This window comes from Oryzias latipes, chromosome 3 (assembly GCF_053564925.1).
Source record: "Oryzias latipes strain Hd-rR chromosome 3, Olatipes_Hd-rR_3.1".
Lineage (NCBI taxonomy): Eukaryota > Metazoa > Chordata > Actinopteri > Beloniformes > Adrianichthyidae > Oryzias > Oryzias latipes.
The window spans coordinates 657,418-670,988 of NC_136239.1; the positions used below are offsets into that span (position 1 = coordinate 657,418).

General features: G+C 43.9%; 1 protein-coding gene across 7 annotated transcripts in view; it reads right to left on the reverse strand.

The window, feature by feature from the left end:
* LOC101158923 (multiple epidermal growth factor-like domains protein 11) overlaps positions 1-13,571 on the reverse strand; it is a 227,473-nt gene that overhangs the window by 193,193 nt on the left and 20,709 nt on the right. For all 7 annotated transcript variants that reach the window (XR_013654747.1, XR_013654745.1, XR_013654746.1 and 4 more), the window contains exons 2-4: positions 8,168-8,298; positions 5,684-5,785; positions 4,240-4,340 (exon numbers count right to left, since the gene is read on the reverse strand). Coding sequence is in view for 4 of the 7 variants with exons in the window: in XM_078944099.1 (XP_078800225.1) it covers positions 4,240-4,340; positions 5,684-5,785; positions 8,168-8,298 (334 nt within the window). In the remaining 3 variants the exon portion in view is untranslated. The remainder of the gene's footprint in view (positions 1-4,239; positions 4,341-5,683; positions 5,786-8,167; positions 8,299-13,571) is intronic.

Sequence of the window (13,571 nt, forward strand, 5' to 3'; positions counted from 1 at the left end):
GACAGGTCAACATCACTGGTGTTTTCGGGGGTTAAGACAGTAACAGTGGGAACAGCCGATAGTAAACAGTTAGCTAGGCAGTATGTACTCCAATTGGTAATAGTACCTTGAGACCAGTTGAACTGTAGGTTAGGAGAACCCCAAAACGATGGTAGTATGGGAGGATTGAGTGATGAGTAGTTGAATGGATTCTCTATGGTTACCTGAAGAGATGAGTAGGAGGGGTTTGGTTCGATGCGTTATGCGTGACAGATGTTGACCACCAGGGCCTGAAGCTTCTATGGGGATTTCCAAAGGTTCTGTGGGTATGGAGAGTTTGTTAACTAACTGTTTATCTATGAGACTTTGCTCGGCACCCGAGTCAACCAGAGCACATAAATCAAAAACATGAGTCTTTAAACAGAGCTTGACAGGAATGAACAGAAACAGAGTTCATAGTAGATTGTTCCCCACGCGGCCTGTCTTTTAGTGGGGGAGTTCTGGAGTTTAAACCGAGAGGGCAGGAGGTGACTAGATGGCCTTTGTTCCCACAATAGAAACAGGAACCTTCCTCTCTACGTTTACGGCATTCTTCTTTCAAAAACTTTGAGTGGCCGATTTGCATCGGTTCCTCTGGCGATTTATTCGTGGCGGGTGATTCAGTTCGGGGAGTAAATTCAGCCGTAGGAATACTGACGGAGTTATATGTAGGTCTGTTGGTCTGAGTTCTTTCTTGTTGATGTTCGCGTATATTGGAGTGGAGAGCCGCTGTAACTAGCTCTTCAAAAGAGCGTGCTTCCGGTTGTGAGCAGAGGTGGTCTTTTATGTTTTCATTTAATGACTGGTAAAAAATTCCATTAAGAGCAAGGTCGGGCCAACCAGCTTCAACAGCTAATATGCGAAAATCTCTGACATGGTCACTGACTGATCGATTGCGCTGTTTAGGACTGAGCAGACGTCGAGTAGCTTCCTCCTGCTTGCGAGGTTGATCAAATATTAAGCGGAATTCGCTGATGAAACAGTCATAGGAAAGATGTGAAATGGGGTTGGCTGATACAAATGCCTGGGCCCAATGAAGAGCTTTGTTTCCAAGTGAACTTATAATCAGCATGATTTTGCTGTGGTCTGTCTGGTAATACCTGGGGGCTTGCTGGAAGATCAACTGGCACTGTAATAAAAACCCACCGCAGGCTTTGACGTCTCCAAGAAACGGTTCCGGTTGAAGTCGGAAGTTTTCCGGTGGTTCGGCTGAACCGGAAGCGGAAGTGGGACTGTTGCCAGAATATGGGTAAGGAACAGGAACTGTGGAGTTAAGAGAAGGATCGGTTATATTATTTAGTGTTCGTGATATAACCTGGATCCGAGAAAGTAGATCTTCCTGAAGAGTAGTAATCCTAGAGATGGCGTTAGAGTGAAGATCCAGAAAGGCTCCTTGTTGAGAGAGGGTGAGACGGAGTCCTTCCGGGTCAGCTGGGTCGGAAGTATGGCCAGTTCGTTCTGTCATGACTATAGGAACTAAACAGACCCAGACGCTGGAACCCGAGGTTCCAGTTGAAAAGGATTTAATATTAAGATCTTGGTTCAGAGAAAGGTTAGCGAAGCAGATGACTCCGAGGAGGAACCACTACAAGGATGGAGGTTTTTCGGCGGCTCGTGACATCACTGGTGGTTTCGACCGCGGCTCGTAGTGAGACTGGAGTACAGGCAGAGGCTCATCAGGGGCAACGAACTGGCGATGAATACTGGTCCTGGAGCTCCTTATGAAGGCAGGCGGGTGATGAGGTGAGTGGTTGCAGCTGTGTCGCATCAGGAGCCAAGCAGAGAGGGGAGGGGGAGGAGACTGACAGAGGCACCATGACAGATAAACTGACATTTCAATAAAAGGGACACAAAGTATGCAATAAATAAATACATACAACGTTAAAAAATAAAAGAAAGAACAGAGAGGGATAAACAGACAGACTTAAAATACTTAAATGAAGTAACTAAAAATCCCTGAGAGCCCATTTCTTTTAACCATAAAATGGTAAAATGGTAAATGGCGTACACTTATATAGCGCTTTCTACCTTCTTACGAAGGCCCAAAGCGCTTTACAGTCACAGTCCCATTCACCCATAGACACATGATCACTCCACAATCAGGTTCAAACATAGGCAAACATCAAAACTTTAAAACAACATTTAAGGTAAAAATGCAGGCCATGTTTTGGCTTTTTTCCCCCAAACTGATCCTATTCCTCATAGAATCTCAGGATTATGTGATGACACTTTTATCCAAAGAGAGAAACACTGATTCAACACTTTTTGCTAGCAGGTTCTGTTGGAATTCGGTTACTTCCTGAAACAAATGTGCATCGAGTTTGCAAAATATAAAACATTGAAATGAACCATCAGCCCATCCTCATCTTCATCTTCAGCGACTGAGATTAAAGCTCCATGACACACGCAGGATTAAAACCCACAGATTTCTCCTGTGAAGGTTTCTGACTGATCCGGACGGCACAGGAAATGTTTCAGAGTAGTTTTGTCTGATTATCTGATTAGTGAGTCACAAATAATAAGCTTTCTTGCTTCCTGTAACTTTACTGACATACAGAATGTTGGGATTGTTTGTGACAAAGAACTAACACTTTGAATTTACTAGAACAAACACAGTGACTGGTTAATGTAAAAGTCCTTGAACTGGATTTAAAAAACGGTTTATTACAATAAAGAAGTAAACATTACGTCTGCAGATAAACAGAACTGGAGTCTGCCACGAAGCATCCAGCAGTTCTGAACCTCTGGCCGGTTTTCTGATCCCAGAAGGAAATCATTTTCCACCCCAGATGCTAAACTGTGAAGACGGTCTTTGCTTTGTGCTGGAGACAGAAGGTTTTCCCGGGGGGGGGTTGTGTGTCTATTCAGCATCTTGTGGTAAAAAGCTTTATTAGTCTCCTGTCGTCACATGTTCAGACCCACACGGAACCTGTTTCCATTCTTTAACTCTCACATTTATTCTCCTTTTTCTCAGAATTGGGTTTGAACTTTTGTCAGCCTGTCAAGGTTGTGCACTCCAGCTTCAACAGAAACGTCTTTTAAATTATTTTTCAGCTACAAATTGTTGTGTGTTTTCTGGTGCATTATTTAAAATAATCCTGAAACACTTTTTAAATAAATGGTTATGAAGTAAAAATATCTGTTATTAAGTAAAAATATCAAGTTTGTGAACTGGGCCTGTTAGCTTTTTATTTGGAATGACTTTGGTCAATTTGTGGCTCACTCCATTTAGACTGAAAGTAACGTTTTGAAAATCAGTTTATAATTTTCCATCTTTGGTAACATCACATCACCAGCTGTGACACTCGTCCCGCCCCATGGTGTGTAGTGGAAAGCCATTACAGAGCTATTATGAGTGTGAGATTATTTACCAATGTGATCCCCATCCTTTTGTCCTCCAATGGCCAGTTTCAAGTTAAAGGCTGTAGTTCGTGCAAATTCAGCTTTTTTGAGTCTTGAAGTGCATTATAATGTTCTTTTCTCACAAAAAACAACCCCAAAGTGGTATTTTTATCCATTCATGTATTTCTGAGTATTCCTCTAAAAACCTGCCCCTCCCAATCCATGAAAACCAGCGGTTCCTCACATTGTGACATCACAAAGTTCCGCCCCTTCCAGGAAGGGTCTGCACTGCCAGCTCTGCCCCCAGGCTAACAGACACGCCCACTTTCTCTTAGCAGTGATCGGCTAAATGCTTTCCTTTTCTTTGAACAATAGGTTTATGGGTTTTATGACCTGGAACCCTCATTTATGTAAAAATAAACAAATAAATACTTTGGCCCTGAACCTATTCTATGAAAGCTTCATGTTTCCATAAATTTATGGAAATGCACTTTCCACAACATTGTAATTTTTCTTAGAAAGCGTTAATACATGCTCCTTTTCGATTTTATTCTTATTTATACTGTTTGATGTAATTCACGTTTTCTTAGAAGCTAGAATGAAGACTTAAATAAAACCACAATAATGACATCAATGGAGGTGAGAGAAGCATCTCTGACCTTTGACCACACAGCTCATTACAGCTTTCTGTCTTCTGTCTCGACCTGACTTCTGGTAGGAAACAACATTTGTGTTTTTTGTTGTGTTGTACACAACAAACATGGTCTAGGGTCTACAGCGGTGTCCTGGATTCTCCAGCAAAGTAAACACATTTGTCACATAACAGTGGGAGTGGTTTCCGTTGCTGTGGGAAGCTGTGAAGGTCTCAGCAGGACTTACGGGCGCACAGGTCTGAGCTTTCGAAGAAGCCCGGACAGCACTGCGAGCGGCGCCGGTACATGGTCCTCACTCCTCTTCTGTAGGCCGTCTTGTAACTAATCCTGCACACAAACAAGTTTTCACCCAAAAGTCACTTCCAGACTTAAGGAACATTTAAAAAAACCTTCTTCAGATAAACAAAGAACCCGCTCTGTCTGAGACAAAAAATCAGAAACACTCCCTTAAAATTGTTTTAGCACACTTAGGGGCGTGGCATTTGTTTTCCATGTTTGACCCCTCCCTTGGCCGTTAGCTGCAGTCCTAGTTGAGCTCAGGGACCATTTTCTGATTTAACCCCCCAATCCAACCCCTAAATCTGAGAATCCGTACGGGAAGATCTGTGTCTGCTGCTTTTGTTTGGATCCAGTCAAATCCGATGACACATGTGGGAGGAGCTTACTGCTAAACAGTATTTTACAGGCACATATCTAATGGAAGACATGAACGATGATAAGAGCTTGGCCTGATTTTGCAGAGCTGCACAAAAGCATCGGTACTCCCGTGTCCGTGTTGATCAGATCATTCAGGGACTCTCCCAGTACTGTGAGGCTTCCCGTGCGCCTGAATTACAGCTGCTTCCATCTCTAAATAGTCAAAATGATCCGTAGGGAACATCTTTATTCATGTCCTGGTACAAATATGAAAAACCTCAGAACACTGAGGTCAAAAGGCAATGATCCACTTGTCTCCCATGTTGGTTTTGGACTCCAGCTGCTGTTCACATTATTACTACTAAAGCTATGTTCCTGATTGGCTGGTGTGATGCAAACATCCCCAACGGTCAGATAATTGAACCCTGGAAACAATGTGTAGCAAAGAATTTGGCGTGTGTCCGAATTTTCAACACACTGTACTCTTCCCCTGCGGCGCCACAGCGACGAAATGCGCTGCCGCCACGGTCTAATCGCGCTGCAGGACCGCCCATCTCAGCTGTACATTGACTTAACATTGAAAGAGGACACTCAATGTGACGCAGCTTTAGAGTCCATTTAAGACCCAGCTGTAGATTAGAAACCACAATCTCCCAGGATGGACACCTTCGCCAGAGACTCTGGAGGAGGGGGTCTAATGGAAAACACCCCAGGTCATCCAAGGCTGCAGCAAGTTTACCATCAGCATGGTTCAATGTCAGTTTTTAACTCTCCATCACTGTCAGACATCTCTATGCAGATACAGATTCCTAATGAAGCCCCACAAATGTGTAAGGAACTGGGTTTTTAGGATAACTGGGGATTCTCTGAAGAACAAATGAGTAGACACAAGCACACCCCAACACAGTCCTCTATACACCCACCCAGGCTCGCCAGCTTGGATTGAATAAAGTTTGCAAAGCTGAAACTCAAGGGGAATTGATCAATGTTATCGTTGTGTAGTGAAAATCATTGAGTCTTGCACTGCCACTTACCTGTGCCTTGTGCACTTGAACCAGTTGAGGATGTCAGTACAGCGCGTATAGTAGACTTGGTCAAAGGGATGAGCGTAGGACTCCTGCACAGTCATGGTGTAGCTGCAGGGAAGGACAACCACAGCTGAAAGTGTGCAGACCAGAGTCTGACCCTCAGAAATGCTCAACAGTACACTAAGGGCCACTCTGCACTCAACAAACATGTCTGGCTCCGGGTCATCGGTCACATTCAACTGTTTCATTCAGCGCATAACAGACCCATCGGCCACCCCCTCCCTGACAGACATCTACTGATTGCCTCAGCAGGGCAACCAGATTCAACAAAGACTGCCCTCATCCAGCCCCCCCCCCCCTTTCAACAACTTACTGCCCTCCAGCAGACGCTAGGATAGGGTGAGGACAAAAACCAGGAGACTGAGGAAAAGCCTTTTCCCACCAGCAGTCCCTTCCTGACATAAGCACCCCCCCATGACAGTCACTGTTGGAAATTAAACATCTGTGTCTATCTACCCTGTTTATTTTTACACACTTAATCATACATCTCTTTATTTAGTAAATGCCACTTTGTCCAAAGCTCATATTTGAACACTGACACTCCTTTGTTTTTCCACACTGATGTCTCTCTGTTTGTTTTGACCGGACTAACTTCGTTGCAATTAACCATTGATTCAATTCAATTCAACTTTATTTATATAGCCCAAAATCCCAACAGCATTTTGTCTCTTATTGTTAGGATTATGGGCTCCTCCCACTCCTACCGGGGAATCATCGCCTCACTTGTTTCCAGTCTCCTCGTCAACCTTCAGCCTATTTATGGACTCCTCACCTTCCAGCCGATGTCAGTCCGTCTGCTCTCAGCAGTGGAGTATTGACCCACGCTAAGCTCTAGACCTCGTCTGAGCCGTTTCGATGCCTATGCCCACGCCTATACCAAGAATCCTAATCCACGGTAATCTGTTCCTTCAGACATTGCCTCCAGCATCCTCCACACCTCTGGTCTCATCTGCCGACCAGGATCCAGCCGTCTAAGCCGGAACTTCTCCACCACCAATGGGACTGATTAAAAACTCTGTCTCACCAACCATCTCTGTTCTGTCCTGCTTCTGGGTCCAGCCTCGTGAACTCTAACACTTATTGTAACAACAATGAATAATTCTGATTCTGAAAAAGTCTCAACTCTTTATGCTGGTTTCTCATCCTCCCATGAATGAAAAAGGCGCTCATGGGGTTAAAACTGTATTTCAGTCGAGCCCATTGTGGTTTGCAGTTTGGTTTGGGTTCTTTGAGAAAAGGACTCGCTCTGTCTAACAGTTGATGTTGTAGCTCTGGACCAGGGCAAAGGAGTGCGTCTTCTTTGCAGCCAAAACAGAGAAATGTTTCCTCCTAAAAAAGTGACAGCATCAGCAGGAAGCGGCTGATGAGAGCAGCAGGACTGAAGTCCAGAGTGAAGCTAAAACCGAGGATGCTAGCAGGGGGGGGACACGGCCGAACGGAGCAGCAGCCAGACTCCATGCGGCTCACAGCTCCTCATGGAAAACACAGGAAGCTTCCCCAACAGACGGAAAATAGACGTGTGACTGAGGTTAGTTTGGTTTTTAATTTTGGGTACAAAAATCTAAAATAAAAAGGGGGGGGGCAACACAACAACAAGAGTATTTTAAATACTTAACTGCATGAATGTTCACTTCAGGGTTCAGTCTGTGGTTCTACTCTCTGTGTGTGTCGGCTTCTGTTGCTGTTCTTCACTTTACTTCATGAAAACAACATTATACTACTTTCTTTTAATCTATAGAATAGATGTGTATTTTCAAATAAACTTCTCATTTTATTAGGAAAAAGGGTGACATGAGGAGAAACAACAGAAGCACAGGTAAAATGCAGACTGAAGAGCGTCCCCTCCTCATTTGTGTGTCTCAATGACACCAGGCGTTAAAATCAAATTGTGAGGGATGATGGGAATTTGTCCTCTTAAAAAGCAGGAATCAGCCTGAAAAGGAGGCTGGGCCACAGAATGAAGAACCAAGCCGAGCCTCGGGTCAAATCTACGTCAGGTCCGGTCCAGAACACCTGCTGTGAATGCGTCCTCAAACGCTGACACGTCACATCTGTTTCACTTCGCTTCTCACTTAATAATTAATATTTCTGTGAAGCAACGAAAAACTCTGGACATAAAAAGTTCAAGCTCCTCCCTCTGAAGGTTTTTCCACCTGATGTGTATCTGAATCACCGCTACGATCTGAAGTGCTGTCCGTCATCTGATGGAGTGGAGCCCAGACTCCAAAAGGAGCAACAATTGCTGTCATCTTCTCAGCTAACATCCATCTGTTGTTTCCTGCTGATTACTGGAGCAGTGCAGGGCAGGGAGGCCACTCAACCAATCACCTCAGTGTCACCCTGAAACTTGTCATGTGCCCCCCCACGATTAGCCGGCCCCCTGCAGGGACAAATCCTTTCTAGATGTGAGGTGTAGCTGTGCAGACGCACCTCTCCCAATGGCTGCACACGTTGGGGTCGTCCGGGTTCAGGAACAACGCCAGGGGCAAGAAGCTCCACAGGCCGAGCCACAGCAGAGACGCGGGGTGAGCCCCCCCAGCCCCCATCCTCTGTCCAAAGCTCTGAAAGACAGAACGTTTCCTCAAGATCACAGAGCCAAGGTGCAGATCAAATGCAGACATTTCCTGCTATCTGCTCATAATATTCACATAAAGGTTATTTTCTATGACAGCAGTGTGGCGGCAACTTCCCTGTTGAAGCCCCTGGAGGAGCCGAAGGCTTCAGTTCCTTTATGATTGTATGAATTAATGAACGTGATTGACAAAGGGCGGAACGTGATGACTGCAAAGAAAACGGTTCTGTTGTTTGGCGTGAAAGTAGCAAAAACAGCCGCCAGCAGAAATGAGCCGCCCAAGCTCCGCCCTCCTCCACCCAGAGTCCAGCTGAGCGGCTGCTGATCAAACCTTCATCCGGGTGTCGCTAATGAAATGAAAAAAGATGGAGCAAAAAAAACCTGCTCCGTCAATTGAGTTAATATGTTTTGGGTCCTGCAAGCAGGGAGCAGAGTGAAGACGTTTGCTGTCAGAGAAAAATTCAGCTAATTTGGTTTTTCTCAAACTTTCACCCTTTGACCTCTGTCACTCTTTGCACTTTCTTTAGTTGAGTTAGACTTTAGCATTTAAAGTCAGCTCTCACTGTTGATAGGTTAACCGAATTTGTTGTGTTTTATCAAACGTAGATTTTTAGATTCTATGATCCATGAACACACTTCAGCATCACACAGACGTTTCTGCAGATTATTAGTTGAGCAGCACTTAATGACAGCTTGTTTGTGTTTCTACTGTATATATTTATTTATACTTTTTTTAAATACATAAAACTTGTTTATAGCTTCAACTGTTCAAATTCATGTATTTCTATAGCACCTTAATGTAAAGAAAAGAGCTCAAGGTGCTGCACATAAAAACAAATAAGAATGCAAAAACACCAATCACCACGCATGCAATAAAATCATTTCATAAGCCCCTCATGATAAAATACATAAGTAAAAGAGAAATGACTAAAAAAAAGCTAAAGAAGAGAGAACCCAGAAGGCGCCGTCCGCCCTGTCCTCCTATTTGATTTGATTTGATTTGAAATGGTTTATTTCAAGCAATCAAATAGGAATAATACACAAAAACAATCCAATCGTCAGTTATACATTCATACAATAACTAATCAAACTTAGTATAATTAGACAAAAAATTAAGTATTGCTTGAAATGGAGTGGAAGGAAGTGAACTTCTATAATCCCACCCCTGTTCTACTGTAACCATTTTATTACATGATTTATAATATCCGGTTCCTAGAAAGCACATGACAAAGATGAATTACTTAAATTATTTTGTAAAAAATAACTTTTAGAAATCAACATGACAATGAAGTATCCAAAATATATGCAGATTATGTGGCTGAGGTGTCAGCATAGACACAAACACCCCAGCTAAGGGGGAGAAAACACTCGTAAACCCTCTAAAATGTAAAAATGATAAATGAGGGGGGGGGGGTCTGCCTACAGCGGTGTGATTTGAGCAGCATGGCGCCATTGTTGTGGCGAGTGGCGGCAGGCCAAAGTTCGACCATCTGAACTCTGGGGGGGTCGATGCGTTGCGTCACCCAATCAGAGACTGAACTTTAGGCACATGAGGCTTTTGGTGACAGCGGGTAGAAAACATCCATCATGGTGGATGGATCCCACAGTTCTCCTGAACTTCCATGCATGCCGTGCGAAGAAAAATTTCCCCATTGTGGGATCAATAAAGTATCAATTATTAATAACATTAAAAAACCAACCAGCGGTAGGGTGGTCGACCCATGATCGTAAGATTGCAGGTTCGATTCCCGCCTTGCACGCCCATGAGTCGAAGTGTCCTTGGGCAAGACACTGAACCCCACCTTGCCTCTGGTGGGAGGTTGGCGCCAGTGTTCGGCAGCGGAGCCGCCATCTGTGTGTATGTGTGTGTGTGTGTGTGTGTGTGTGTGTGACTGTGACTGTAAAGCACTTTGAGCCTTTGAAAGAAGATAGAAAGCACTATATAAGTATTTACCATTTTAGAGCAGAAGTTCACTTGACTGAATATTGACTGAATATTCACCCACTGCAATCAGAAAAACAGCTTGATAAACAAGCAGCTTTGATAGATGAAACAAGTGTTTGTATATTCTGAAAGGTCAGGATTGTTTTGACCTCTGACCTGAGGTCTTTGTCAGAATGCCAACATTCAGAACATGTCAGGTGAACGACATCTCTGACCTAAACAAAAATATTAAATTAATGAAATGTACAAAAATAGAAATTCAAAATGTGTCTGAGTTTATCAAATGTTTAGGTTTGACAATCATCCAAATAAATAAGAATAATGGGCCAAACACTATTTCCCAGTACTGACACACCGAGGCTGTGACGCACTGCCAACAAAAAAAAACCTCTGCAAGTGTCTTGCAGCGTTAATTAATACACAAACTAGTGCATGCCCTGCAACTGGAAGCAGGGTCAATGTACGATGGTGCATAATGAGTACAAGCTGGATAACGACTGCAGCTTACTCTGCCTTTGAATCAGGCTGCGGTCTGCACAGCATAAATACTTGATGTGGCTTCAGCCCCAAATCCACACGACGTAGATTTAGAAGAATGAGCCCACTTTCTTTTGTTCCATTCAAGACCAAAGAACCCCTGAAGCTGTGAGTGAAGGGTGGGTGGGCTCGATCAGGGCAACAAACCCCAACAAACTGCTTCTGTGTCAGCTGATGACACCAGAGCAGAGAAAAGACAAAAAGACTGGAGCGTCAGATGACCAGACGGGACGGAGTCTGCCAGAAAATGCAGCTGATGCCATCAGGACCTTTGCTGCAGTGTCAGCGCAGTCATTCGCCAGTGAAGCCTGTCAGGCCCCAAGCCACCATCAGTCACTTTCTGTCATGTGTCAGGTGGGCCAGCCCCCTCCCAGCCCACCCCTCATTGATTACAGGGCTTAGTGTGGTGCTGATGAAGCACAAGGCTTCACACGTCGGATCAGGAAAGTATCCTGATGTCAGTTCTGTCCAGAGTGATGCAGAATGACTTTGAAAAGGCTGTTTTTGAAGCCTGAACATCATCAACAGGTCTAAGCTGGTGCTATTTGACTGATCCATACTGTTTGTGGGGCAGTGATGCAGGAGAACCCAGACTAAGCTGGGCCGCTAGGGGTGGAGTTACAGACATCAAACAAACATTCTGATACTGGTTCAGAAATAAATTTATTAGATCGGTGTCAGTTCACTAGAAGACTGCTGGGAGGCCGCTACCACAAACAACAATTTGCTGAAGCCAAATGTGATTTAAACTGTTCTACTAGAATGTGAAATGGTCCAACATTAAAAATACTTTGGTTGGTTTCTAACTTTTTGATTACATGTAATATTTGTGACCATCATTGCACTCAGATGAGGCCTTTTCAGTGGCGGGTGGTGGTTAAACAATCAGATGTAGAGCAGTCTTTCTGGGCCACTCAAAGCCATTACTGTACAGAGAACTGGACTGAGTAGCCCCTCCCCCTGGCGTTCCAAGCAGGAAGTACCTGCTGGCTCCAAGAAGCCCAAATCCCATAGACTTCTAGAGAGAAACTTCCAACTTCTTTCTACTCTAGAACCTATGAATTTTAAGTCCTGTGGAAGCCTCAATGGCAGAGATGACCACTTGGCATTCAGTGTGTTCATTTGTCTACCACCAGCAGGGGGAGCTGGGGGTTTTCTCTGTTGTTCACTGGTTGTCACGCTGCAGATTCGTGTCAGGCTGAATTTTGGAAAGGATTCCAACAGTTTTTTGACCTCACTAAGTTCTTCTCGTTAATTTGCACATGTTCTTAATAATTCAGTTATTTACTTAAGTTCACTGTGGATTATTGGTCTTTTTTCAATCTGAAGAAAAGGATTTACAGATTTTCTCTTTAACCTTTGGAATGTGGATTTTTTCTGGATTGTTGGATTTATGAGGAGATCTGCAAGAGCGTCAAAACTGAGAACTATACAAGCCCGCTTATGCAGATGATAGCGCGCCATCCCAGGCTGTCTCTCAACAGCAGAAGAAGAACACAATGATGGATCAACAACTCACATCCAACAACACAACTCCCCAAAAACCACCAAAAGCAGCTTCTGTGGTCCTCTAAATCAAACCCATTTGTTTCCTCCAATACATCGTCTGCCATGGACACCCGCAGTGGAAAACTAGAGCCCCCTCCCAGAATCCAACGTTCCGTTTATGACGTTCAGGATAAAAGGAACAGTAGGGATTTTTGAAAGCATCTGCATCTTCTCCATTCCAGCGGTGCAATGTTATTTTACAAGTTCTTCATATATTTATAACTGCTGGATATTGTAGACAATTTAAATAACTGATCCCTCAGTTTTATTGTAGCACCGTAAAAGATCAAATGAAATAAAGCTCCAAGTGATGTGTTTCCCTTTTACAGCAATCTCACGTTCTCACTCATTTACCCCAAAATGAAAGGAATCCAAAAACACATGCAGTCTGTCTGTCACAGCTCTGAATCAATATATAGTTTCTTTTTTTTGTTTGAGTTTTCAACAAAAACACAAGACTGCCGGACAAAACAACAATACCTGCAACGGACTATGATGACAATACAAATATAGCAAATCAATAGTAATAGTTTAGCAAAAACGTCACGTCCTTGTTCTCTAGGTGGTGAGGTGATATGCCACGGCGCCAGGAAGGGGCCCCACGTTGTCTCGTCTTTGCAGTTTGTTCATCATTTTATCCAAAGAATGACGTTCCAGCTGTGGGACGGATAGCATGTCACACACTCAGAGTTCAAACTTTGGGGGTGGGTGGATTTCCAGGCCAGTACTAGAACCTTTTTGGCGACCACCATCCTGAGATGTTAGACTGTGGGCAGGTCGGGTGTGTGTTGCAGTCTCCAGAATCCAAACATTGCAAGGCTGTAGTTCAATAAAGGTCAAAGTGTCTGTATTATTTTTTCACAACTGTGTCTGATAACAGAAGAGTTTAAGAAGTCACTGCAAGGTTGTGATCTGGTTTGATGTTTTTGTCGTAACATTTAGAAACCGTGTAAAGATGGCAGAGCAGAAATCAAAGAACTGGGGGCAAAACCAGAACAGATGAGCTGGTATTCCTTCTGCAGCAGAACAGTTATTACACTGAGAGGGAGCTGATGGAAACATTTAATTGTATTTTGATTTTGGGTCATGTAACTTGTGCATCACCTTCATTTGAACGAGTGGATAATGAACATCAGTGGAGCTAGAGTGAAGCTGCGCCATGGCCTTTTCCCAAAGTTCCACTGAACGGTTTGAATGCAAGTCCTCGGCCCAAGCTGCTCACGAATGATCAG